Below are 24,486 nucleotides of genomic sequence, written 5' to 3'. Positions count from 1 at the left end.
ATAATGTCAATGTTAGGTTAATGGTTGGACTAGGTGATCTTCAAGGTCTTTTTCAACCTAGATGATTCTGTGTGATTCTGTGTAATAATAATGAATCTCTTCTATGAATCTCTTCTGAGAATTAAAAAAAGTTTTGTTTCATCTGAAAATTGATTACTTCAGGGTCTTCTTTTAAGTTTCAAGTAAAGATTATGCAACCTATTACTATTGTTAAACTTATATTAAATTTTATTTCTACAGGTAAATGTAGAAGAAATTCAATTCAATCTTCACTTCGCATATTATTTCAGCAAAATTCCTAAATGCAAGTATTTTTCCAAGGTGTTATTCACAAATAGGAGATCATTTGGCTTGTTTTACATTAATATTTCTCTGATAAAAATTTTTACTTTTCTCCAAACTTCAATAGCTGTAACATTTGCAGACAAACCAATAAAAATAAAATAAAATAAAAAAAAGTCAGAACATTTTTATTACATGCCAGCTATGGTGCTCCAAAACTTTTAGATTTAAAACAGTCTGTCTTACCATTTCTGACAACTTAAAAGAAAAATAAAGTCAAACATGAAGATCTTTTATTCCCCCCCCACCCCCCACCACCCCGACCCCGGCTAAATGGGTTTTAATTGTAAAAGTGCAACATAAACAAAGCCTGTCTGTTCCTCTCAAATATATGTCAGGAGACATTCCAGCTTTAGACTTGTACTTTGACAAGCATCACTTTTCCTCATTCATGAGTCATTTAAATTATTCTTAAGTGAAGATTTGCACCAAACAATTCTGTATTACAGAAGCAAAATTATTTGGGGTAGAGAGTAGTCTAAAAAGGCAAATGGCAATCTGCACAGAGATATTGCAATAAACCACTATATTTAATGTATATACTAGTTAAGATTCTTCTGAAAGCCTCAGTTTATGGATTTGTTTTTTATTCTCATGCCCCCACAAATGGCAAGGTACAATATGGCTTTCATATTGCATTCTAAAATCAGAACACTACCATAGCTTTGATTTCAACTCAAACTAAAATGTTAATTGCATATAGACTTAAAATCAATGTCTCTGCAGATAACACAATAACCCAGATCAAGGTACATATGATCATAATGAATTAAAAAGAAGCCCTGAAATTGTTTCACTGAGATCATATGTTCATTTTATTCATAAACAATTCAGGGACTGGTGTCTGAGTATTTTTAATAAGTGAAGATGCCTAAATATGTACAGCTAAAGGGTGTCAAATTCTATAGATAGTAATTTTCTCTCAGAAAGAAGGCCACAGTGCTCCTGTCAAAGTTTCCACAAATACTTTTTTTTTCCCCTATATCTTTTGCAAGGGTACAGATTAATTCTATAACATAACCACTGAGTTCAGGTTTACTATGCAGATATTTTACTATGGATATGTATTAAAGCTGACACATCTGGAATCAATCAGTCTTGTTCTTTATGTACAGGTCTACTTTAGACACTATGCAACAATCCAGTGACACCGGTTTTGCATGTTGGGAAGATACTGAAAAAGGTATTAAATCTGTGGAACTCAAACAATATTTGATAAGAAAAACAACCTAACCACACACATTTTTTAAAATGCAGAACTCTCCTCAATGTCTGTGATAACAGAAACAGACAAGCTGTTTCTCTTTCCTTACATTTGTCTGCTAGAGAGAAAGAAAATAGGCAAGCCATGACAGTAGTATCCTACCTAAACATCTGGTTTCAATTCCACTCCAGAGTCCAGAAGACAGACATTCCCTCACTGCAGAGCCAACTAGCATGTATCCTGAGTCACAAGTAAATATAGCTGTAGATCCATATGTGATTTGAGTTCCAATCTTATTCCCATTTGGAGGTGTAGGAAGTTCTCCACAAGAAATAACTTTATAGCAAAACCAAACAAAACAGAAATGTACAACTGAGAATCACAAACACACATAGAATAATACTTATCAACCAGTCAACCAGATAAATAAATTTCACAGCTTGAAATATTTTGCTCTGTAGAAAAAATAGATTAAAATCTCCACATACAAAGACTGCTACTTCCCCAGAAATAATACCTGTGAAAGAGCGGGGGAGGACCAATTAAAATTGTCTCTGTGAAGTTAAAACCCCCCACCATTCAGAACTTTATTAATTGTTATTTAATTACATTGGTTTCAATTACTTTTTCTTAATATTGCAATATCACAATTTTTGCCATTTTAAAAATTGTCTTTATGTTTCTTTGGGAAGATGTAATTTTTATCTTCTAGGTCATAATGAAATGCTTGTTCTAGCATTCACACAATATGTTGTTATAATGAGTGAACAATGTGCATGGAATTCCTTGCTATTTATTTACAATTCAAAGCACTTTTTTATTCAAAATAATAATTATTCTTTAATAATTTTATTTTAAGAATTAGTAAAAAGAACTTTACTACTAGTAAACAAGATAGTGGATTATCAAAGGGTGAAAGCAGCTAGTGCACTTCATGCTAAAAAAAAATATAAGTGGTAATATTGGAAACAAAACTTCTCCCAACATAGTGAAAAATGTCTGTCTTTTAAAGAAAAAGGTGTTACAAATACATATATAGTATGTAAAATATCTATATACACAGAGACAGATCCAGATACTTCTTTATTTTGAAAAGTAGCTATTGCAGGTTATCAGCATTCCAGCTAATGGTAGGAATTCTGTGGACTTGCACACCATATAGTAACCAGGTGAAAGGAGAGATTATTTTATTTATCAAGTGTGTGGACAGGATACAATTTTTTTGCATTTTTCTAGACTATACAGCATTCCTGACCTAGAAAAATATATAGGAAAATGTTCTCTATTACTTATTTGCACCATTACAGATTTAAGGACCTTTAAAATCCAGAAGTGTGCTTACAGACATGGATTGTATTTGCAAATAATAACCTTTACGATACCCAGGAATTCCAGCCAGGAAACATTTTTCTAATTAACTGATTCCAATATTTAATTAGTTACTTTCGAATAAATAAATATTTTTATCTGAAAATCTGTATTGCAGATGCAGATGCAGCATGTACTCACTTTGGCAGTAAGGTCGCTCATTTCTCCAACTCCACGTGCCATTAGCAAGACACTCAATAGATGCTGGTCCCAAACCATAATACCCTGGATCACAGCTGAAAACTACTTTTGTTTTATACTCATAATGTGAACCATTCACTATTCTCCATCTTCCATGTTCCAGTGTAAAAGAATTGATGCTTGGACATGTAACAACTTCCAAAATAATAAAAACACATAGTTATTTGTGGTTTAGTACAGGCAAATTAGAAAATATGTACCATTATTAATTCAGAAACATATTTTAAACACAGTGACATAATATTTGAAGAGTAAGGCTGTATTTGAAATTGCATCTGGTTAGCAGCTATGAGTTCTCTCATTCAATTAATAATGATTTATGGCCCAGACAGAGCAGTGACTGTGTATGTAGAGCTATGCAATTGATGTAGATAGAATCTATACCACGGCTGAATTCACTGCAGATTGACAGTCATGGAACTCCTGTGACACTTTACATCAGAATCTTTACTAAAACATTAGCTACATTTCTATATAGGAATTATTTTTCTACTCAGGTAAATTCTATGAGAACTTAAAGACTCATCTGGAGAGGCTGCACATCGGTGACAATTTCCATATCCAAGATGGTTGCTCAGCAGATACACATTTTTATCTCATGTCTTAATTCTATGTGTTCTTCCTCCAAAAAACAAACAAAAATGTTCTACAATCCTAATATAACAGAAAAAGATTAACAAGCAAAACAATTTTTCCGATGACCAAAATGCACAGAGGAAAATCTTTGCTGAACACCACTTTCTTTCCATTCAGATTGGTTCTTTAGATAGAGGAAAAGGCATGAAGGAATGCAATTTACAAGCACAAGAAAAAGAAAAAAAAAAAAAAAAGGACAAAGGGAAAAATCCTTTAAAGTTATTCTAGGGTAAATTTTCTTTCCTTTCCAAAATTCATTGGGTGACATAATCCAAATCTTAAAGCACATCAGACACTGACATTTCTGTATCAGCCTTACAATCACCTGGGTTTTGATACCCCATTTATAACTGATGGTATCCACTTCTCTTTGGGACTGAACATTCATTTTCTATTCAGTGATGTTCCCTCAAGTTATAGATGGTGTAGGATTATAACGATGGGCTGAATATAAATAATAAACAGCAGTTTCAAGCAAGTATCCCAGAGTACCAGAGACTTTGAAACTCTGGATAGTAAATAGGGTTCGTTAACATATGAACTGTGCAGCTCTCACTGAAGAGATGGCTTTTGCATAAACCTCCGCAATCATCAATTTTGATTTAGCTCTAAATTAATTATCAGTTTGAACATATACTATAATCTCTAGCATATTTCTTCTGCTGTCACAGAATATATATACATTTCAAATACGTATTTCACAAGAATTTAATACCAGCAATTATTCATAGATTAAAGTAACCTGAAGCTAAAAGTTTAAGTAATGTGAAGATTTGTGACTTGGATAAATAAACAAAATGTACAGCCAGGTTCTTACTCACTGGAGAGTTTTTGCATGTTACTTACCTACACAGCGAGGTGTTTTATTGTGATTGCTCCAGGTACCATCCGGCTGGCAGACTGCAGTAGTAAGTTCCTTGGCTGATAGTCTATATCCATCATTGCAAAAATAAGTAACACGGGTGCCAACTAAGTAATCTGTAGTTAATATCCCACCATTTAATGGGGCTTTAGGAATTCCACAAGATATTGCTGAATAAAGATAAAGACATAGTTATTTTATATCTTCTTCACTATAAGCTTCTGTTCATCTCAAACAGTTTACGCATTGTAGCCTCAAAAGTCTTAAATTCATAAAAATAACTTTTTAGTTCATTAATGTGTGTTTTAAGCCTAGAAATAAATTTTAGGGAAATAAATCTCAGAAAGTTTTTCTCTTTTGATGGAAGAGGTTAAAAATAAGAACAATGGTTCATAACTCTGCAGCTATCCATTCAAAATGCAGAAGATAATCGAAAAAGAAAGAATAGAGAATATCTGGAAAAAATATGATCAGCATGGTTGAATGAGTAAAGCACCAGTCTGAGACATTAAGAATCTAGTTTGTACTTCACATTTCTTCCATCAGATGTACTGTGTGACCTCTGGCAAAGCACTAAAATTAACTTTCAGCATTCCATTTTACCTCCTGCAAAGCAGATAGAAAATACCCTTTTGAAGCTATTGAAAACTGGCAAACGAAAGTGTAAGCCACTTTTTTTTTTTTTTTTTTATATAATTATTCATCAGAAAGAAAGTATGAAGAGATGATCTGGCTCTAAATAATGCTCTGTCTATTTTGGGAATAAAATAAAAACTCAGTCTTTTCAACATTTTAACACCATACATCTAATGCAGGTCAGATCCAAATAAAAAGGGTTTAGACACTTAACTCTTAAGTACTTTGCTTTGAAGTGGAATCTTGAACCCTAAAAAACTACCTATCCTGCCTGCACAGAGATATGAAAAGTTAAGCCTCTCAGACTATGTATAAATACTTTATAAAAAAGAGTAATCTATTTTTGCCTATTGTGACCTGATCTGATGCAAGACAGATCTGCTTCATAAGCAATATAACAACAGTGTGGCACTGTACCAAAGTTAATAATCACAGCTGAGACACAGGTACAGCACTAATGCTATCACAATTTGCAGAACAGAGGTGATAGGATCAATGTTAAAATATGCTTGAATTGCCATAAAAATAAATTGCATAGAACATGTAAATTTTTTTTAAAAGGCACACACTATACTGACATGACAGAAAACTATTATTAATTTGCTCATCACCTTGTCTGGGCAATCATAAAAACGTATATCTTATGGTTATCACAATATCTACTGGCAACTAGAGACACAAACACATATTTAGAAGAAAATAAGAAAACAGTTATTAGGAGACAATGAAGGCCCCAAGAGAGTCATTGAATTCAGTCTTCCAGAGGGTAAGAGGACATGATCACAGAGGGATAAAAAGTGACAAGTTAACTAAACCAGAAGGTCCATCTTCTACTTCTTACTAAACATCTGACAAAGCTGTACTATTTCACCTGGTACCACCAAAGAAAGAAGCTGAGCCTCCACGACACTAAAATGAAAACATGACCAAGTTGATGTTTATTATATTTCAAATTCCTCAATAGTTTGAATTGCAGTAGCAAACATTAGGCAGAGCTATCCATGCAAAGAGGAGGACAAATAAAGCAGGTATAACCAAGGTATAATCAGATAGCATTGTTTACTGCGTAATTGGCCAAGCTAACCTCTTCCTTCAAAAACAAGTGTTAATCATAAAAAGAAGTTCCAGACAATAATGCCAGAACCGAGTCCAGTGCCAGTTACATCAGGGCCAGCATTCATCAGGGTATAAAAACTAATACACACCCACAAAAGACCTGTAATATATTAACAGGTGTTTCTTAAGATCCTGAGCACCAACAAACACTACAGCACTATTTGTTCACATACTGCATATTCTGTCTCTTTTAGCAATCAGCAAAATATATAGCAGATATTTTGTAGATACAACCTGAGATGTTTTACATCTACCATTGAGATCAATTACTCCTTCAGTATTCAAAAATTAGTGACTTGATAAATGTAGAGGCTTATTATCCATGTTAACAGAATCAATCTTGTGGCACAAGAAAAATGTATCCTTCCCTTAACCTAAAATTTTTAAGAAATAAGTTCCATCCCAGCATGCCATATGCTTCATAACAGCCTTTTATATAAACAACAGTGCTCCCAAGGAACCATTCAATGATATTTTTAGTTTACACTATTTACGAGCTGAATTTTACATATGTGGAAACTTACACAGAAATTTATCTTCTAGTTAAGGGAAAAAATATGAACAGATCAAGACAAGTTATTGCCACATCTGACAACTTGACAGGAAAAAAATGACAGACATGGAACATCCAAAGTGCCCAAAAAGCAGGTTTATCACAGAAATGTTTGGTCATTGAATGTCAGCTTCACCAGTATTGCAAATCAACTTCATAATTATAACGGCAATTGAAACATTAAAATATATTCTCTGTTCACAATCTTCAGAACACAGTTCCAATTCCAGAGATACACACACACAGCCCTTGGAAGACCTTAACTTTATTAGTTTTCAAAGACCACCAGCATATTTTAAAGAATTATCTGAAACTTCAGGAATTATTATTAGACCAGGATGAAGTTCTTAAATATGTTAAAGCACTATTAAAATTTTATGTGATGACACTTTTGCAAACAGAAATCAGACTATTCACCCTATAAAGGACCTCCAATTCTTGGATTTGCTCTGCCTTGCTTAAGAACGACACTTAGCAGATGTAGCTTCCTTTCACATCTCGGGGATATGAGAAAAAAAAATGAGTATCAATGCAGACATCAGTCTGGAGCTGATAACATTTACCAGGAGCATTTCAAACATAGGTGAGACTACTGAAACTGTTCAGTGACATACTTGTCTGAACTTAACAACTTGGACATCTAACTTGTGAAGAATTAAGAAATTTTATGAAAACTAAATTTCCTGTAGATTGCCTTACAAATCACTTTAAAGGATGCCAACTATTTCTTTGGCATTTAGTAAGTTAGTAATTGAGTTTTCACACCCGTACCAATACAGCCGTGCATTTGAAAATAAACAGAAGTCTATTTTTAATAAATACAAGACGTATTTATCTTCTACATAGTTATATTAATTGTTCTAATGTATATGAATATGACTATCTCAAATCTATAGCCATGTCTAAAAAAATGTAAAGGTGGAAGGTATTATGCTATACACATCAGATATTTGTTCCAGATCACTATAAATGTACTTTAGCTTAATTTTTGAGAGAATCATAACTCATCAGGTATAATACTTAACCAGGTATTCTTGGTATGCTCTTTTTTTTTTTTTTTTTTTTTTTTTAATGCTTTATTATAATTTATGTAACAATCACCAGTTATGCAAAACTTACGTCTGCTGTTATGGACCATTTACATTACTGAGCTAGAGAATTCTTCTGCATGTAGTATTATGTTTTACACTTTACTTACTTAACATCTCTACCTAGAATTCCTGTAAAAACATTTCCCTGTTGTCCATATATGATATTATAAAATATTAATACTGATTTCTGATGAGGCCTGTGTAAGACAATGTTTATTTGCAAGAGAAATATTTCATAATTAAAACCAAAAATCATGCAATTCTGGGATAAAAAATTAAAATGTAAAAAATAACTGGAAGAAAACCAAATGTTTTAAAACACTTTGAATCTTCTGAGATGTATGATCAATTGTAAATATTCAAGCATTTATATGAATTCATGTTAATTCTTGTATTCAGACAGATCATTGTAAACCTATTCATTCTCTCAAAAGTTTATCATAACCAGACCTCATAATTTAGTTAACCATGGGAATCTTGTTTTGACTTGTGATCAGAGGCTTAATATCATCAAAACTGAGATGGATACATGGATGACAACACTTTCACATTATGATTCATTTAATGCATGTCTATATAAACAGAATAAATAATATCTAAAAGTTAGAACAGTAAAAGTTTGCAATTAATTTTTATTATTCTTACGATTATACTAATTCAATGTTAGATTTTGAAGCAGTTTCCTTGTACTTCTCATGACAGAGGAAGGGTGCTTTTGTATTAACTTTGAAACAGGTTTCATATAATTGCTGAAGTCTGGTTGAGGCTTTTTTTTTTTTTTTTTTATTCCTTAATACTGCATTGAGTCTCTTCTACTGAGATACGTTTAATTCTATAAATAATGTAAAAAAGCTTTTATCCAAGGTTAAAGCGTGTATCCGGATTTTTCAGGTTCTGTCAGCCCTGTAGTGCAAGTGTTTTGAAGAATGGCTGGTATAATCTATTTAAAGGTTCAAAGCTCAAAATTCCTATTCATATAGGTATAAGAATGAAAGCATTAAAAATTGCTCTAACATTTACTCATGAACTTGGAAAAAAAAATAAAGCTGTAGTGGAAAAGGCTACTGGCATTCATTATTTACAGGAAAGGATTCAGAAGTGATAATAATGGTACAGATACAAAGTGAAAAATGTAAAGACAAAGCATTAGTTTAAATACAGTCATGAAATATTCTGCAGGCAGTAGAAAATGTTTGCCAAGGAATGGACTTATTGCTAAAAAAGCCCACCAAACCACCACAAACCACTAGTTGTGCTGATTGTAGAAGTATCATTAAAGAATTCATAAATTTTGAGGCCTTAGATATCTCATTTCTGTAGGATGATGCTAGTAACTACTACTGTGATTGTAATCTTCATTTAGGAGACAGAAAACAAAGATTAAAATGAGATGCATTGTTTTTACAGAAATTAGAAATACATTTTTTTTAAACTTGCAGTGCTATGAAAAAAAAAAAAAAGGTTAATACTTTCATTTGCTGTGTTAAATGGTCATCTGTGGCAATCCTGCATTCAGATGTGTGAAAGAACTGATTAAAATGGCTTTGCTAGTTATTCTATAAAAGGTAAAGAATGTGAAGTAGCAGGTGAGAGTGTGACATTGTCATCTGATATCACCTGGCAAAATAGTTGGTAAATTCTGACTGACAATTATTATAGCTGTTAAAACATGAAGTTCTAAAAACCACTAGCCCATACTTAAAAGAGTTAGAACTACTTTGTGGTGAAGCTGTACTGCTCAGTAGTAGGGGGAATGGCAAAGCCCTTGTGTCTTGTAAATATCCTCTGTGAAAAAACATGAGGGGTATTTACTGATGGTGTTCTTAACCTTTTGATACAAGAGATCATATCATAAATCTTCGGTACCATCTGGGTATGGGGGATAATTTTCACCTCAGAAAAACAATGGGAAACTTAGGCGTATGACTGATGTATGGAAACAGCTTATTCCTGAGGGGTTTTGCAGTAATAATGTGTCTTTAAGTTGAATCTGAAGTTTGCTGTTGTGAGCTGCAGGTACATATCATGGCCACAAACCACTTTCTGTGCACAAGGACTTGATGGAAGAATTGAATAAAGTTCATATCATGTATCAAAGCTAGCCCTCATTAAATGCTTAATTATAATTGTTATTTAATTAATACATATATTAAATAATTATCAATATGCTAACAGTTGCTACCAACAGTCTTTGTACTTCATCAGACACCATGAGATGACTAAGCACTTAACTCCACTTGTTCCTAAAGTATTATCTGGGTATTGCAACAATTTCCATTACTGAACTCTATTCAGTATGTTGAGAATAATAATTTGCTACTTGAAATTGGTAAGTTGGGTTTTTTTTTTTTTTTCATTCCACGTTGTTTGATACATCTAATTAACAGTCTGATCAAGTTCTACAAATAACTGCCATGAAGGCAGGCCTTAGATAACTGCTGAGGAGAAAAAGCTAAAGAATGATATGTAGCAAATGCAGTGCCTGTACATTTCTTTTTTTGAGGACTTTCAGTTTTTAAAAATACAAGCACACTTTTTAGCTGTTAATAGAAATTAAAAAGCATTGAAACTGAGATTGTTTCACCTTTGACAAAAGTTAGATAGTTTTCTTTAGAAATATACGGCTCAAATACTTTTTTTTTTTCAAAAAGAAAAAAACCTGGTGGGAAATTAACATGAAACATTCCTACAGCATTTATCTCCACTGGTCAACAGGAACAAAATGTACACATTTTGAATAAATGCATCTGCAAATTTTCATGAAAAAAAATCCTTCTAACAGTTCACTGAAGAGTGACATAGGTAAGATATCAGAACAGTAGCACTCTTTTCAGGAATGGAAGAATTATAATACAATTGTGATGGGTGTTAGCATTTCCTTTTCCTTGTTAAACAGAGTATGTTTTGCTTTTATAAGGCAGAAGAAAGTAAATATATAGTTAATGCAATTAATTCTCTTCTAAATTTCAATTTAAACCATGGAAGATTAGAATGGCATCATAGGCAATGCTTTTTTGGTCCAGTTTCCTGTTCTTGCAAATGTAGCAAGCTTCAGGTCCTTCTGCTTTTTAAACAGTTCTTGGATCATAATAAATGAAGTTTACTAAATATTCAGTTTTAAATGAACTTTTTCAGTAATATCATATTTTAAATTTGTGGGGTTTTTTTCCTCACAGTGATGTAGATTAATTTTAGTATCTGCCAGTCTTTGTAAATTCTGTTGAAATACTGATACTTAATTTTTTTTTTTTTATATAAGCTTTACTAAGCAGAAAAATTTTGATAGGGAGGCATGACCATTAAATGATTATCTGTTACTCATCGTATGTCAGAAAACTGATGGTTTACAGGAAAGTTTCTTAGGGTGTATTATTTTATAATGAAAGAAATTACCTTGACAAGCTGGGACTGGAACATCCCATGAGTAATAACCATATGGAGACTTCCTGCATACAGCAGTACTTTTCCCAATGAGCCGAAAACCTCGATCGCAAGCCCAGCGAACCATACTGTTGAGCTGTCCACCTGTCTGACTGACAATGAAACCATGTGGAGGGGACTCTGGAGTACTACAGTAGAGAGCTTTAAACAAAAATATTGAAAAAATAAAAGATGCATTTAGAATCCAGATGACAATTCTTGACAAATTCTTATTGAATTAAGTGGACATCTGATAACAAGTTGAGAAAACATCACTAAAAGCCGTTGTATTTTCTATCGTGATCATGCATGCATCAAGCAATTTCATTAAGTATAAAGGTGAAAGAATAGGACTTTATAACGGCTTTAGGTTTTAGTAGACTCAAAGGAAATATAGTGATAGCTCACTTCTACAACTGGGATTTTATTTTTAACCATCTCCTTTTTTAAACCAAGCAAGCTACAGAATTTTAGTTAATGATGAAATTCATTGCAATTGTATCAACTTCAGTAGCATAATTTTTTTTTTTTTTAAAGAAGGGAACATCAAGGGTATGCTACACATAATTATTTTCAAATAATCACAGAATCACAGAATCGTCTAGGTTGGAAAAGACCTTGAAGATCATCCAGTCCAACCATTGACCCAACACTGACAGTTCCCAACTACAGCATATCCCTAAGCGCTATGTCAACCTTACTCTTAAACACCTCCAGGGATGGGGACTCCACCACTGCCCTGGGCAGCCCATTCCAACACCTAACAACCAGTTCTGGAAAGAAATGCTTCCTAATATCCAGTCTAAACCTTCCCTCGTGCAATTTGAGACCATTACCTCTTGTCCTATCGCTTATTACTTGGTTAAAGAGACTCATCCCCAGTTCTCTGCAGCCTCCTTTCAGGTAGCTGTAGAGGGCGATGAGGTCTCCCCTCAGCCTCCTCTTCTCCAGACTAAACAACCCCAGTTCCCTCAACTGCTCCCCATAAGACCTGTGCTCCAGACCCTTCACCAGCTTCGTTGCCCTTCTTTGGACATGCTCAAGTAATTCAATGTCCTTTTTGTAGTGAGGGGCCCAAAACAGAACACAGGAATCGAGGTGCAGCCTCACCAGTGCCGAGTACAGGGGCAAGATCCCTTCCCTCTCCCTGCTGGCCACGCTATTTCTGATACAAGCCAGGATACCACTGTTCTTCTTGGCCACCTGGGCGCACACTGCTGGCTCATGTTCATCTGGCTGTCAATCAACACCCCCAGGTCCCTCTCTGACTGGCAGCTCTCCAGCCACTCCTCCCCAAGCCTGTAGCACTGCTGGGGGTTGTTGTGGCCCAAGTGCAGCACCCGGCATTTGGCCTTATTGAAACTCCTCCAGCTGGCCTTGGCCCATCACTCCAGCCTGTCCAGATCTCTCTGCAGAGCCTCCCTACCCTCGAGCAGATCAACACTCCCACCCAACTTGGTGTCATCTGCAAACTTACTGAGGGTGCACTCGATCCCCTCGTCTAGATCATCAATAAAGATGTTAAACAGGAGTGGCCCCAAAACCGAGCCCTGGGGGACACCACTCGTGACCGGCTGCCAACTGGATTTAACTCCATTCACCACAACTCTCTGGGCCCGGCCATCCAGCCAGTTTTTTACCCAGCGAAGCGTGTGCCCATCCAATCTTTTCCTTCTGGTCCTAAATAAGTAATTTCTTTCAAGTTCTGTAATACAATGAACTGAAATGAACTAGCAAATCTAAAATAGATTTTAATCAGATTTGAGTGTCACCATAACTCCATAGCAAAAAAACTGAATCTGCTTTTTTTTTTTTTAGAACACAAAATGTCCTACAGAAGTCTTATTTAGATACTATAAAAAAAAAATCATAAATCTTTATGAGAGCAAAAAGACCATTAAAAGATATAGTTGTTATAAACTGAAAGGATTTATGTACTTTAAGTCTCTCTGATATTAAAAATTACTTATTATACTGTCATTATGCTTATATTTTTTCTAACTCATTAAGTCCATGAGTACAAAGTCACTTGGTTTTGGCTACCTTGTCAAAGGAGTGGACCAGAAGGGACTTGCAAACCTGGTAGCCATTTTAATATAAATGTTTGTTTAAGGATTTAACTTAGTCTCTGATCGTTTTGGTTTGAGGACGAGCCAAGACTGGTTAGCCTAGATGGACATTTTACCATTTTGTAGGAAAGAAAATTAAGTTGGACGTTTGTTTTAAAGTGCTTCCTTCATGCTTTCAAGAAATATTGGTAACAATTGGCATGTATTTTCTCAGGCAAATAGAGTAAGTGCTGCTTCACTTGCACTTTAAGCCTTTCTATGTCCCATGACTTACTTAAGTTCAATGGTTTTCTCAGGCAAAGGCTTCCCCTGATCAGGATGGAGTCATGTGGATGTTTGTTTACTCTTTATTAAAGCAAGCAGCAGAATGAGAAGCACTGCCATATCTGTCAGAGCACATACTATAAAAATATTTTCTTCCTTGCATTAAATTGCTCACGCCTTATACTCTTGGAAGAACCAGAGAAACAGACACTTCTACTTCTTTAGTGTATAAGAAAATATACTGGCATCTTCCAAGTGATACAGATCACTAGTAAATATTTCCTGTCTACCTCTCAATAGTTCTCTCACTGCCAGTAGGCAAAGAGTTTTAAGAACTTTCTCTTCTTTCTCTTTTAACAGATCCAACAGGTACTACAGGCAATGAAAATAGGTACCATATAATATTTTGTGTCTAGCCAACAGTGAATTTTATCTAGCTATACAAAAAACATTTTACCTCTGAGAAAACCGTCCTCTCCTAAAGGGAAGAATGACATTGATACACTTTTACAGACTGTTGTGAGTCTAGTTATTTTTCTGCAACAGCGAAGTAGCCAAAAACTGAGTGAGGAAAAACCAAAGAAACACAATAGAAAGAATAATTTTATATTTATTCCCTATTGCTTTCTCTGCTTTGAAAAGTGAAATTGTTTTATGCCAATAACTTCTCTAGTACCTACAGATACCATCCTCAGTACTTTTCATTCTGCGTATTTCATGTCTTTGGTCATGATAAAAAAATCAAATATAGATTTTGTGTAATTGCTGTAAATTGCAACAGATCTAGTTTAGCTTGATTATTGAATATTATTATCCCATAAAAATATATATTATATAATAATTCTATAAAATCAATTATATAAAAATCAATCTTTGTTATGTAATATCTTCATGCACTATTTATAAATATGTTCATCTGAATTAACAACACACACAGTGCTGTCTTTTTTGACATACTACTTGATCTCTTCTAATATGTTTTGCTGCTTCTGCTGAACCTTAAAGTGTTCAATCCTTCAGTGTCTCACATTTTTCCACCTTATAGCTGCTCATTCCTGCCTTGTTGCCACTTCTGCCTCTGTCCTAGCAAAAGTGTTAACGGCAAATTGCATAAAGGTCCAGTATGAAGAACAGAGGCACATGAGTGCAAGTAAATGATAGGAGGGAGAAGGGAGAAGCTGCTTCTCTCATCTTTAGTACTGGCTTATGCCATTTTAACGTCTTGCAAAACATTTGCTTAAATCTCTACAGAGATTTTCATATATCTTACTTAGGGTGTGGTGGGTTTTTTTCCTCACAAGATTGGTATCATCAGGTTCATATATAAACCAGATTGGATTTCCTTTCAGTCTAGGCAATTGCTGTTACAAAGTACAGCTTACCTTACCCTTTTCACACAAATAAGTATGTTCCATATTGAAATTTTATATACATCAAAGAAAGTCTGATTTACATACCTATATATCTTATCCTGAAACCTTTTTTATTGGTGCCATGATCTGCTGACCACCGGAGAAATACTTCATGGCCATTGCTGGTTATATTTAGAGAAGACGAATAGTCCCCACTGAGAGAAATGAGCAATGGGCTATGACTATTTGGTCCTTGATACAAGGAAGAAAAAGAAAAAAAGGAAAAAAAAAAGGAGTTACAAAGTTTAAAATAACATACAATAAATTATATCCATACAATTAATATACATAGAAATCATCCTCCAAGCAAATGGCAAATTTATCTGAATTACAAATGCAGGTTGACATTACATGTTATATACTAGAGATTACATATTTGTTCAGAAACAAAATTGTTTCTAAACATAATTAATGCAGTACAATTTTGAAACACAATAATCCAACAGTTCTTTTTATCAGAAAAAATCCAAATAATTGCTTAATTAAGATTTTTTATACTAACAAATTATGGTATGCATAAACAATATTGATTACACAGACGCAATGTAAAAATACATTTATATAGTGAAAAAGTATCATTCAAAGTTGTGCATCCTATAGTTACCGTCAAACACCTCAAGTATATCAAACTCCTTTTCTGTCTGGAAGAATTCAAAGAACATGCTGATATTATAACCCTTTTCCACAGTAATGGTCCATGCACACATCTGGAGATTTGGGTAGCTGTCAGGATATCCAGGGCTCAGTATTACTCCTGTTGAATCCAGACGCATTTCATTGGCTGGACAGAGAACTGTGAAACAGAAAGATTTGTAAAAAACTCTAAAGCCTATTTGTTCATGTGATTGACAAGATTGTCCTGAGTTTAAAAGATCTGCTTTACTCATTTTATTTCTATAAATACAGAAAGACAGACAACATTTTAGAAACAAAGTCAGTTAGTAGACAAAAGATCTAAAATAATGTTTATCTTGGAAATAAGCCCTGCAACACTCAGAAGTTATCAATTAATGACATTTTTCTCTCATTCTCTAGAAGAGAAGATATTTTTGAGGGCTGTGCTTAAGTACTAAATTGTTGCATTTTTCAAAAAGTGAACCACAGACTTTTTTTTCCCCCCTCAGATTACTATTACTGTCAGCAATAATTCCCGGTAGTCTTGCACTGAAAGCAAAACTTGAAGACACTGTGATTTTTGGTTGTCAGATTTTAAATGAAGAGTAATCAATTCCTCCCACAGTCTGTATAATACAGCACCTAAATTTTCAGATCCTTAATCAAGGTCCAAGAACATTGATGTACCTATACATAATGTAAGCACTATATTATGCCTTTGGTCTAGAAAATAAAAGACACACTTCAGGCTGACATTTTGTAGGACTAATGAGACAAGAAGATGCCTTGTGCTAATCCAGCTATCTAGTTTTTAGATTAATAGAAACATCAGAAAATGCTAGGTTATTGTCTTTACATGCAATAAAAACCACTTGAAATTCTATTTTTCCTTCACTACACCTATTACACCCCATTTCTTTCTTATCTCTTACCAAAAGAAGCAGCAAAGAAGAGTTCTTAAAATCAAAGCCTATGACTAGTAGTCAAGACATTGGTGTTATTATCCTGAATGAGCTAGAGAATCTCAGTCTGACCTTGGACAATTCATCTAATTGCTCCTCCTTTTAAAAACAGGTACAACAGTTCACCATATGACAAACACTTTCTAAAGAAATAAAGATCAAATTAGGAGAAAAAACCCCAGATGATTTCTGCCCCACTTAAAAGTAAAAATCAAATAGTCACCCTGATATATATTTATTTTAACTCCATATTTGTCATCATCCTTCAGTTCTTTGGTAAGCATAAGAGATGTGTAACTGTATCGTGTATGTTATGTGCATATTGAATCTATATTTACAAACCGCTTCCTTTTTATTAAATCTCTATATGAGAGATTTTTGGTTATACATTCAAGTTTCTAGTGAATTCTCAAGTTCAGACAACTGGATACTTTCCTCCTTCTAACACAGAGACAGACTGTTTCCCTGATGAGTAGATGTAAATCAGCTGAAGAAGAAATTATGAAAATCTGAAGTTCTTAATTGCTGATAACCTTTCAAAAATTTAACTCTGGGCAATAAGAAAATGAACATGCTTTACGCTTTTCTCTAATACATGGCTGGGAGAGGCTAGACCCCACAACATGAGAGTGTTTCCTGCAGGGATAGAAGACAACACCTGCTCCATCCCTGTTGACTTCTTCAGTAGGTTTTACCTACCATATCTTCACTTTACTCAAAATAATTATTTTTTTCTTATATTACATACCATATTCTGAAGTTATTAATCTTCCACTTACAGCTGTGCCAGAAAACACATAGCAGCTCTGTCTATTCTTAATTGTCATAGTTTCAGGAGGGATAGTGGATGCTAACAGGATAAATGTTACTTTGTAAATAAGTTATCTTTAGATATTTAAAGCCACTATTTAAAGCCGCTGCTGAAATTGAGCAAACTGGTGTTTAAAAGTATGATGAAGAGGCTTAAATATAAGAGAAAATTATGTTGCTGCTTATTCTAGGTGGCCAGTTCGAATGGTCATTTTAAACATTTTAACTAATTCCTTTGATTTTTTTCTTTTAATTTGATGAGTCTACTAACTCTGAAGATTATGTTAATTTCATTCAGATTTAGAGTGAAATTGTAAGATCATTGATGTAATATTTCATATTTGATCCAATATTTAGCATTTATATGTGACAGAGCAAAGATTACTATTGTTACTGAAGTCATCATTCCCGAGTTTTTGTCTTGAGACTAGCAATGAATATAAATATGCATTCAGCAACACATGCTGAGAGAATGCTTCAGGATCAGCACATATGTCTCTGTTTGTCCTATCTATTGTTATATCATCCTAATATTTAAAGCAGTGCCTGGAGGTTAGTATGGTTTTTCACCCATTAAATGCTATGAGCCATCTAAGTTAGGATGTTAATTTAAATTGGGGTGTTGGAAGCTATTTCTAGACACACTTGTACCTAAATAAATGCATGGATTTTCAGAAATTATCACTGTTAAAGTTCTTATAAAACTCACAATTCAAGATCACTTTGCATTTTTAAGAACTAGACTTACTGCCATGAAGATTGAATTTTGCATAGTTTTGTGCATAAAATCACAGGAAGAGTTTATTCAGAAGTAGTAGTTGATCTTTCCAGTTTTTCAGGAATGCAGAAAAAGGTTATAAGACAGTAATTTTTCAACTCTCAGCTGAAACAGTTGAACATTGTAGTCATAATTAAGTTCTAAAAATTAGTATGCTGATTATTGTTATAATTGTTATTTAAATTCATAACAACTAAATTGTAAACAACTAAATTGTACACAAGTTTGAAACTTCAGAAATTACTAAGAAACGGTCAAATATTAAAGCTTTACTTGTAAAGTAGTAGATTTATTCATATTTAATTTACTACTTCCAAATAAGTCTTTCATCATGAATGTTTTATAGATATGCTAATTAATTAAAATTTCTGGGGCAGGGGGGGAACCCCAAATATCTGATTGATAGAAAACACTGATTGGCAGTATTTTTCATTTAATACAAATGTAAATCAACTGCATTTATTATGACTGATTTTGGAAAGCATTTTAATCTCACAGTAGATGTTAAAATATTAAGCTCAGGAGTAGATGGATCATGAAGGAATATTGCAACAACTAGCAGGACTCAAAATGGATTTTGTTAACATAAATTATATTTTTATGAGGCTGGGGAGTTTTGTTCTAGTTTTTCCCTTGAAATCTCTTAGCATACATGTTTATAACTATATGTCCTTACTTATCTTTCTGGAAATAAATGGAAGAATTAGTAAGAAAACATAAACATGTGCCCATCAGTGAAACTTTAAAGGGATTACATTTTTTAAAATAAATGATGGGCAAGGTTTTTCTCCATTAGCTCTCTAACTGGTTCAGTATGAAAGAAAAATCTTGCATTTTCTTCAAAAGTGATGGAAAAATTCTATTCTAGCATAACACACCAAATGTCAGTTTAATAAAGACTGGTTTAAACTGTGATGTTAGTGGTTGGCAGGACTGTAATCTTATTTCGACCTTAACAATGACGTAGTGTTATATCTCTCTATTCACAGTTTTCAATAAAAGGAGGAAAACATGAACATACACAGGCATACACACACACACACACACACACATAGAAAACTTATTCTTTAAAATACACTGAATAAAAGTGGAAGTACTTAAAGTTGCACTGAAAAATTATGTTGAGATCTTGTTCACCCAAATCCATGTTATGTTAATTTAGCATTTTTGAAAATGTACATATAGTTTTTCATAGTATTATGTTCTAGATAAAATGAAATAATCTCATTATTTATTAAATTTAGACTCCCTCCAAAAAAAAAAATTGTGAAATTGTTTTCACAAAGTAGAGTAGCAGTCCTTCAAACTCATCAAATTCATTAAAACATTACTAATTATTTTGCATTAATATTTGACACATATTCAGCATAACAAACAGTGATAATATTGGGAATAGCACCAAAAAGTCTGAAATATTTTCAGTGTGCTATCTTATGTAAAGAGATAGTGGAGGATATTTAAGGAATCACCATTCAGCTGGTCTGGCAGAAGGAAAAGAAATAGGAGAAAAAACCTTGACAGGTAGGTGGTGCTCCATCCATCTGAAGCCTTTCACCTAGTCGGCACGTCAGAATCTCATTACCAACCAATGTAAACCCTGGTTGACACTGGTATCTTATTATGTCTCCTGTTTGGGAAAACAAAACAAGACAAAACCCAAACAAACAAAAGAAACGTTAAACAGCAATTAACTGGGACTTTTAGCTTTGAAAGCATTATTGATTAATGAAGCTTTTTGCCACCATATATAATGGGCTAAATGACCTCTGGCATAAACAACTTTAATTAGTCTAAGAAATGTGGTAAATGAGCATTGTGTTGCACACTGTGCTGCATCTATCACTGTTTTCCACCACATTATTACTTAGATAGTTTGCTAATTTGTCTGTGTTTGACTGATGCTGTGTGAACCATGTGTCCACAAAGCTTTAAGCAATATAATTTATTGGCTGTTAGAGAATGAAATAGAGATAAGATCAAGTCAGTAACCCATACAATCCTGAGGGGAAAAAATTAAATAGTAACTGGATTTAGTTGATTATACCTAAATTTGGCATGGTGAGAATAAGAAATTGTAATTTTTTAATTAAGAAATTAAAAATTCATATAGTTATATGTACCAATAAAAGTAAAAATTTTTACATCCTAGCATTTCTTTTTGGTCCAGGCTACAGAGCAAAAAACAAGAAAAAAAAAGTTTTTCTCTTTGTTACCAATATAACTAATTAAATATTGGTATATATTAAAAAGAAATTTATTTTTCTTTCCCATAACATGAGCAAAACTAGCTAGTCAGACATCTGATGTCTGATCATGTGAATCATATTTCTTTGAATGATACGTGGCTACATAATATTATTAACATGTCTTAGAAGGTCAGAATGTCATCCTCTTCCTAGATTCTCCTAATTTTTACAAATTTGATTTTACTCTTCAGTTGACAGACACCTTAATTTTGTTAAAGAATATACTATTGTCTGCATGGTTTTTTGTGAGTTTTGTTTGTTTGTTTCAGTGTAAGACAATGTTTTATATTAAATTTTTGGAGAAAAGTATTTTAAGATGAAGTTAATTAGAAAGGAGTTACTGTTTTACATATATGTGATCTCTGAAACATATATTCAGGAAGTATAGGGAAGAGGAATGACTTCTTAAAAAATTTATTTTCAAAATATAAATCTAACATATTACAGGCATGATTTGCATCCTGAAAAGCAAGACATTTCTGTTCATAACAGTCCTTTTTTTTTTTGAAACAAATGTTGCTTTTATTTTCTATTACCTATTTCAAATTCATCATCCTCAGTTAGAATTTCAGCATTTGGTATATTTGTTGGAGGCTGGCAGACCCGGAGCTGATAGGCTATAAACAGGAAGAAAGCACAGTTGACGTTCCCATACTTAGACAGATAATAGAGCCATGCAAACATAACTGAGTCAATACCCACATTAACAGGAAAAAAAAAAAACCAACCCACCTCTATTCGTTTACTCTGAAACTTTCAAGAGAATCAAAAGAAGGGAAACATATGAATATCAGAGTTACTGAAACATTGGAAGTTGCATCTGTGTTCTTAATTAGTTATTTAACTTCAGTGACAAAACCCTCTTCATAAATAACCTAAGAAGCTTAGAAGTGGTTGCAAATTTTCTCACCTAAGTGATCTTGTCTGAAAAGCAAATATTTTTTGTATTGTGCAATCACCATTTTGTTTGTTTTGTTTCTTTAAAATACATTTTTACTGCTGAATTCTTCCACTTCTGAAACTTTGTCATAAAGACAAGTTTTAGAATCCAAAAGATTCTACCCAGAGGCAGCATAACTGATGGAAAGAAGCATTTTGAATGTGAAATTTCCCAGTAAATTCAATAGTTGTGGAGCACATCTATACCTGCGGAGAGGGTCAAAGAATAATTCTGCTTTCAAACTTCTCATCTGAAGTCTTACATGAAATAATTTTCTGAGTTTTAACGCAGGAATGGAATAGCCAGGCAAAATAATTCAGTGAAACAAATTATGAAAAAAAGAAAAGTAGGAAGAGTATGCAGAATCTATATAGCTTTATTTTTTTTACAGAGAACCTATGAAGATGGGCCTGTGTTTGGACACAGATGAAATTCCCTTTAATCTGAATGCAATTTGGACAGAAATCCAGCCAAAGAAATCACACCGAAGTATTTATACTGACAGTGAAGTCTTCCAAATTTTAACTTGTAAACTCAGATTGATCAAGTATTCCTGGTTTTCAGTGATAGTACATTTTCTTATAGAATTGTTTTAAAGTATCTCTCATTAGCAAGAAAGCATCATATACTTATGACAGATGATGATTCAGCCTCAGTTATACACTTCTTTTTTCCTTCCTGTGCTTCAATCCTTTAGTAATCAAATTGGTCAAACGTTTGTCAATCACAAAATTTAAGGTAAGATTTTTTGTTGCTACTAGGTCACCCATATTTGACATCTTTCTATTCTGCTCCTTTTTGTTGATCATATAATAAAAAGCCACTTAAATCAGTGACTCAGAAAGCTAACATCCTGCTTTAGGATAAAGTAATTTAAAATAAACCACACCAAGCAAATATGAAACAGCTGTGCTATCTGCATTTAAAATAATAATAATAAAAAATCACCAACATAATTAAAAAATAGAATCAATAAACAGTTCATATAATTTATCTCAAATGTCTCTAATTTAGGGGTATCATTCATTTCAATCCTCAAATTATCTATTTTAAATAAATTTGACTTCTCCCACTGACTTGCCTTTATTGCTACAAATTGTATGTAGCTGATATGAAGGATCATAGACTCACAGACTGAGAAATTTATTTATCTTGACAACATCAATCCAAAAAGCATTAAGTTTCTTCATGAATAATCCTTTGTGCTGCTCAGTTTGCACCTTTACTACACATTAGAGCCCATACTTGTGGAATGACAATTTCCATAATAAGAAAAGAAACAAGTATAAGGAGAACAAGTACTTTAGAGACACTTTATTACTAGGTATGAGCATTTTTACTTGTGTTTGGTCATATACTGATATATTCATATATATCAATACATATCAATTCATATATTGATGAACACAAAGGGTCCATTTTTCCTTCACAAACTGCTACATGCAATTTAGATGCCCAGGTTTGGACTGAGAATTCTGCCACCCCTCTGCCCTATCGTACTGGAGTCTGTACTCCATAACCAATTCAAGTGCTGCTGCTGGTGGTTTTTCATTGTGGGATTCAGGTCTTTTTTTTTGTTTTGCTTTGTTTTGTTTAGATTAAAATTCCTTTAATCCCCCCAGTTCTGTCTATCTGTATTCACCGTGGTCTTTACTAAGTCATAAAGAAAGCTTTCTAGTCCCTAAATCTGATCAGGATCCACAAACCAGACTGTAGTCTGTCCGTGTTTCCTGGAATAGTCAATCCAACAGGCATTCACAGAGAACCTAAAACCACCCTTGCTTCTGAATCTGTTTCCCTGTAATGATAGGAATGCAAGAGAACACTTGGCCACAGAAGGTTTGAATGACTATAAAAAGAGGTAGAATTTGGTGCATTAATACTTATGCATTTTTATTCATTCTGTACTTAATTCAAGGGCAATTTGATGTTAACTACACAGTATAGTTTACTATCATTGAAATCTCTAGAACAACAGTACTTTCTTCAAAATATTCAAATATCTACAAGAAATTTAATGACCCTCACAAACATTTAGATTACAAAGGAATTTTAGAAGCATTGTAAGCAGTGAGAAGATGAGCACCTTGACCTGCAGGGTCCTGATGCTACCATCTTTGCTCCAGTCCCTTCGCAGTGCATTCTTTCTTTGCTTGACTACTAGTAAATTTAATATCTGATCAAGAAAATAGCTTGTTTCCATCATTCATATTAGTCTTTCATATGTTTGCATTACCCCAGTGGTTGTCAGTCATATTAATAATAGCAACTTTTCTTAGAAAAATAATGAGTTTTCTTCCTGCAGTAATCAGTAGAGAGTAATCAGTAGAGACAGTGAAAAAGTGAAGTTTGTCACACTTACCATGGTAACTAAGCACAAAGAAGCCACTGGTAGTAAAGTCACTGTGGAACTTGATTAGAATCTGATTGGAAGTACTATAGACTGATTCTAATGCAGTGTTGCCACTAAATTGTCCAATTTGAGGAGAAGTTTGGTCTGGTCCATCCCTATGAAAAACAGATACATAAAGATTTGTTGCCCAAACAAATGATTTAATTTCTCCACATTTTAATATAATGTAGTAAAATTTCTCTAGATTACTCTAAAAGGCATGGGTCCTCTAAAATCAGATTAAAAAAAAAAAAAACAACAACATTAAGGGATGAAATCCTTCTGAAATTCTCTATGTGGATTGCAATATATCAGGTAGTAGCTTAGAGGGCCATCAAAATTTAGCAGAAAGCAAGATTCTTCATTCAACACCTTTTAGAAGTAATATTCTCATTTTTAAATAGAAATTGCAGCAAGCTCAAAATGATTGAATTTGTGATTGTACTTCCTCTTCCTCCCACAAACTCTGCTCACATTTATCTATGTTTTCAAAAGTGGCTATCAGAAAATAAATAAACTTAATATTGCTCATCTCCCCCGCCTTCTGAATTTGGTCATTTCTAGGAAAA

General features: G+C 33.5%; 1 protein-coding gene across 2 annotated transcripts in view; it reads right to left on the bottom strand.

The window, feature by feature from the left end:
• The window catches only part of CSMD3 (CUB and Sushi multiple domains 3), a 756,099-nt gene that overhangs the window by 81,347 nt on the left and 650,266 nt on the right, over positions 1-24,486 (bottom strand). For both annotated transcript variants that reach the window (XM_074808674.1, XM_074808748.1), the window contains 9 exons: positions 23,888-24,033; positions 21,122-21,202; positions 19,853-19,966; positions 15,779-15,967; positions 15,220-15,366; positions 11,403-11,591; positions 4,598-4,783; positions 3,056-3,250; positions 1,709-1,882 (listed from right to left, as the gene is read on the bottom strand). In XM_074808674.1, the coding sequence (XP_074664775.1) occupies positions 1,709-1,882; positions 3,056-3,250; positions 4,598-4,783; positions 11,403-11,591; positions 15,220-15,366; positions 15,779-15,967; positions 19,853-19,966; positions 21,122-21,202; positions 23,888-24,033 (1,421 nt within the window). The remainder of the gene's footprint in view (positions 1-1,708; positions 1,883-3,055; positions 3,251-4,597; positions 4,784-11,402; positions 11,592-15,219; positions 15,367-15,778; positions 15,968-19,852; positions 19,967-21,121; positions 21,203-23,887; positions 24,034-24,486) is intronic.

The sequence above is a fragment of the Strix aluco genome, chromosome 1 (genome assembly GCF_031877795.1).
Source record: "Strix aluco isolate bStrAlu1 chromosome 1, bStrAlu1.hap1, whole genome shotgun sequence".
Classification (NCBI taxonomy): domain Eukaryota; kingdom Metazoa; phylum Chordata; class Aves; order Strigiformes; family Strigidae; genus Strix; species Strix aluco.
The sequence above is the reverse complement of the archived record's forward strand: the minus strand, read 5'-3'. Positions and strand labels throughout refer to the sequence as shown.